Here is a 4931-nt window from a genome sequence, read left to right as displayed (position 1 = left end):
AGGCTAAGTGGTTACTAAAACACGTCCGTCGTTCTCGCTATCAAATATCGAATGAATCTTTATTCCGCTAATTATTTACAAAACGGTATCCTGGGCGATCATGCCTTAAGGGCTAGACCCATAACTCTGTCACTAATGGTATAGACACAAATCACCTTATGCCTAGTTTACAATAACTTAACTTAAAGCTTAGGGCGGGTATACTAAGTACATACTCTTACAACTCGGCCGTCCTGACAAATAGAATCACCTGATTCTACGCCGTATTTATACTACCTTCGGTTTGGAATGTTGTTTCAGATTGTGAACATCTTTGCCACGTATGTTGATAGTGTGTTAGCTGAGGGCGCCATATTTCAAAGCCACGTAGTCAACCCACAGTTCTTTTATCGTTTCACAGGGCAATTCGGGCTTTGTATGGTCTGCCGCTGCTGATACGACTGCGTTTTGACTTTTCAGTTGTAGCTTAAATCTCCGAAACTCCATCTCTTTTTCCGAATGTTGCATCTTCATATTTGCTTCTTCAGACGACAAACATATAGAAGTTGGGCGGCATTCTGCATCTTTACTACACCCGCTTCCGTTAAATATTTCTGTTAGCATGCATATCTTGTTGCCTGCTTGGAGCTCATCACCATTGGGGTTCGCACTGTTGGCACCTTTGCTGTTGTTTTCGGCGCTTTTGTTTGTGCGTCTGCTGTTTGTGTCGCTGTCGTTGTTTACGGCTCTGCTTTTGTCTTCGCTGATGTCGTTGTTTTCGCCATAGCTGTTGCCTGCGCCGCCATAAATGCTTGCGCTACTGCTGTTAGCTATCAAGTTTTTATCATCTCGAACGGGACCTCTGGCTTCGAATTGTATATTGTAACTGTTGCTATAGCCTTTTCCCTTTCGAGTTCCAACCGAAAAATTTTTCGCCCCAGCCGTATTCCGCGCGTCGCAAACTATTTCCTGGTTCGTTACCAGGCGACCAAACCTTCTACTTTGCATGCACAGAACATTGTAGTTTTCTTGGAGTAACTCATGCAGCTGCTCACCATCGCCGTTACCACCGTAAGGACCGTTGCCGTTGTCAGCATTGTGGTTTCCCGTCTCAGTGTCGTTGTTCGCATCTTTGTTGTTGTTCTCACCTTTTCCTTTGCTCGCACCATTGTCGCTGTTGGACGTTGGTATAATCGCCATCAAAGTTTCGAACGGAGCATCATTGCTCGCCTTTTCAACGCTTACTGCCATTGTACCCTCTTTTTCGAACAGGGCATTTTGTAAGTTTAGGAGTTCGATCCCTTTGCCCAATAACTCGACCTTTATTTGCTTCGCTTCGAAACTATCGTTGTTGCGGCCAGACGCCGCGCCGTTATTCTCACCGCTACTCGCTCCATCGACGCCTCCGTTACTTCTGGAAAAACGGACGCCCAAAGTACCGCTACGTGCACATGTTACAATATTTTGCTCGTATGCCGCACCATCGCCGTTGTCTGCTGCATTTTTCGCACCTTCGTTACAGCCTGCACCATTGTCTTTGTTCTCGCCATTGTTCTCACCATCACTCTCGCCGTTGTTCCCTCCTGTAGTTGTCTTTCGATGTTGCTGTACGTTGACATTCCCGTTGTCTGCGCCATTGCCGAAACTTACGCCGCCTTTTTCAACAGACTTGACGTTAGCGCCCGGGCGTAATCTTCCAGCTTCTACCGCCAGTTCACTTAACCTGGCGGCCAGCAATACCCTGGCGCCGCATACGTTGACGCTCACGGCGGCGTACCATGCTTTTAGCTGCATTAGTGAATACTTTTCAGTTTTGATTACATCGTGTTCCATCTCGCGCGCCAAAATGTTAATTAACTGAACGTTTACTTCGCGATTAGATTACTTTGATTTATGATGGGTCAAAAGACCACTTCTGATGAAATATTCAGAAGGCTAAGTGGTTACTAAAACATGTCCGTCGTTCTCGCTATCAAATATCGAATGTCTCTTTATTCCGCTAATTATTTTCAAAACGGTATCCTGGGCGATCATGCCTTAAGGGCTAGACCCATAACTCTGTCACTAATGGTATAAACACAAATCACCTTATGCCTAGTTTACAATAACTTAACTTAAAGCTTAGGGCGGGTATACTAAGTACATACTCTTACAATACTAACACGATCTTTTCATACTCCTTCTTAGATACTAACACGATCTTTTAATAAGACCAATTTTTTCGCAATTTTATTTACTGTGTATTCAATGCGCTCCTCAAATTTTAACTTATCGTCGATGATTATACCTAGATACTTAATGATTTTTACGTCTTCTATTAATTCATTCCTGATTTTTAACCTATAGTTAATGTGGTCGACGTTGACTGCCCTAGATATACCCTGTGGGGAAAATCTCTATTTCTGAACTGGTGCGCTCCTAGTACATTTAGACCCAGTACTGGTTCGCGATAAATCTCTTTTGCATGCAAACAACTGGCGAATTTAACATGGCGATGTCCTAGGAAGTGTCAATTGCCCCCCGCGGCATCGCTTTTTCAATAGTTCCGAACTAGTCTAAAATTCTATAGTTCTGTACCAGTTCTAAAATCGACAGACAAAAGAAAAAAGGATAATGATTTTAGAAAATTTTTGGTTCTTCCGTGTGTGCGATTTTAAGTTATTTTGGAAGAAATGTGTTTTCAATTGGAAATTAAATTTGTTTTAATGATTGTGAGAAATGTACGTTTACAAACCTTTAGCTGTAGCTGAGTTTGCAGAGGTGCTCGCTGTTATTTCTTAGATTGCAGACGGTCCCAAGATGTTGAAATGTTAAAACAAATTTTAGTTTTGTATTACCAAGCTATGAAAAAGCATCTGCGAAGCACAGAATAGAAGCGTATTTGAACGAAAAAGCCGCCTAACACATATCTATGTAAAGTAATCCCTTACTCGATAGTTCGAACTAGTTCTAAATTCGATAAATAAGATCTAGTTCGTTCTGCATCCCTTTTTCTATAGTTCCGAACCATTTCTAAATTCGTCACTTTAGATATAGATTTCTGGTAAAAAAAAACTGAAAAAAAGTAGGTTTTTAAAAGTACTACTTTTCGCCTATTTTGGACTGGTGGGGATCTAGTTCCTATCGGCCTAGTTCCTTTTTGGCGGTGAAGACCTAGCACGAAACTAAAAATTTTATTCACTAGTCCGCGGTTTCCCTGCAGGGTAATCATAGACTTAGTTTTTGTCACATTTAGTTGGAGTTTGTTTGCGCGCAACCATTTGTATAAACAATCAAGATCTTATTGCATCTTTACCATTGCATTGGGTATGTTCTTGTCTCTAATCGTTAAGAGAGTATCGTCAGCGAACAGTTTTACCTTACAGTGTTTCAAAACTGAGTTTATATCAGTAATATATTAAAAAGTATTGGAGCTAATACCGACCCTTGTGGTAGACCTGTGGTAGAACAGCTACCTTCGCTGATAAGGATGTATCAATCAGTGTTTGTTGCTTTCGGCCTGAGAGGAAACTACGGAACCAATTAAGTTAGGAATTCTCTATACCAATATGTTCCAGTTTTTTCAACATAATATCCCTGTCAATTGTCTCGATTTATCCTGGAATTAAGGTCCTCTTTCCATTGTGATAGAACCAGGTTTAGAGCAGCTTCACATGAGTGTTTAGCCCTGAAACCTGATTGCTCCTTAATGAGTATATTATTAGACTCGATATAGTATGTTAATTGGTTTTTTACAGTCGTTTCCAATATTTTTTTCAATTTAGGGAGGGTATTTATTGGCCTTAGTTCCTCAGCTTTAATGGTATTTTTAATCTTTTTTACTGTGACTATGGTCAAAGTTTTCCATTCATTTGGTATAGTTCCTTACCGTAGGCTATTATTTACCAGCAGGGCGTAAAAGTGACCCATATATTCCACGGAATCTTTAATCACACCCTCGGTTAATATATTATTTCCACCAACTTTTGTTTTGAATTTCTTAACAATAGAGATAACATCATCTGTACTACTTTCATCAAATTTAAAAGTAGTTCGACGATTTTCCTGTCGTATCAAGTCCCCGTCAATGTTTTCTATATTTCTATTTATCTCGACGATACTATCCACAAAGAAGGTGTTTAACTTGTCGGTAGTTTCACTTCTATTTCTGTACATTTTGCCATCGATAAGCACTTCCATTATGTTTTCTTTGTTGTCAGTGCTATTGACAATATTTTTCAAATGTTTCCACATCATACGACTATAATTTCTATTTATTTCAACTTTGTCTTCCAAATATTGTATTTTTTTAGTTTTAATCATTTTCTTATACCTTTTCTTTATTTCATTATATTCTACCCAATCACCTGTGACTATTGCCTTTTGGTATAACTTGAACTTTTCCTTATTGGTTTCAGTCAGATGTCTATCATACCATTTATTTCTAATTTTAACGCGAGTTTGTACCCTAGAAGTAAGTTTATTCATACTCGAAATCAAGTACCTAAACATTATAGTTTCGTGATCCGATATTCTGTGCTCCTATGCTTTTTCCATACAACTTCTTTCGAGTTCGAGTACAACAAATCGATCAGTGTTTCAGAATATTCAGTAACCCGCGTATTAAAGTTAATTAACTGTCGCATTGCCTGTTGAGCGAAGATCTCATTGACTCTCTTGCTATATGTCGATACAATATTTAGGTTTATATCAAAATCTCCAATAATAGTATTTACCAGATTCTCGCATATTTCCGATAAAATGGCCTCGATATATGTCAAAAAATCAGCATCGCTTGCGCTAGGTGAGTGATAAACCACCCCGATTTTCCATTTGGTATCACAGTTTTTTAGCTGTATAACTATACACCAGACATTTTTATCAATCAATCTATTTAATATTATGTCTACTATGTATGGCTACTATGTGAGTCACACCTAATACACTGATATGTCGAAAACTTAATTTCTGAG

At 39.2% G+C, this 4931-nt stretch overlaps 1 protein-coding gene across 1 annotated transcript; it reads right to left on the bottom strand.

The window, feature by feature from the left end:
• LOC108370861 (hyphally regulated cell wall protein 3-like) lies at positions 1 to 1812 on the bottom strand. The gene is made up of 2 exons (XM_017626279.1): positions 368 to 1812; positions 1 to 337 (listed from the first exon to the last, which is right to left on the bottom strand). Coding segments are annotated over exons 1-2 (1446 nt in total). The 3' UTR covers positions 1 to 336.
• Positions 1813 to 4931: the final 3119 nt, after the last annotated feature.

The sequence above is a fragment of the Rhagoletis zephyria genome, unplaced genomic scaffold (assembly GCF_001687245.7).
Source record: "Rhagoletis zephyria isolate East Lansing unplaced genomic scaffold, Rhagoletis_zephyria_1.1 Rzeph_scaffold_04525, whole genome shotgun sequence".
In the NCBI taxonomy this organism is placed as follows: Eukaryota; Metazoa; Arthropoda; class Insecta; order Diptera; family Tephritidae; genus Rhagoletis; species Rhagoletis zephyria.
This window is presented reverse-complemented; position numbering and strand designations above follow the sequence as displayed.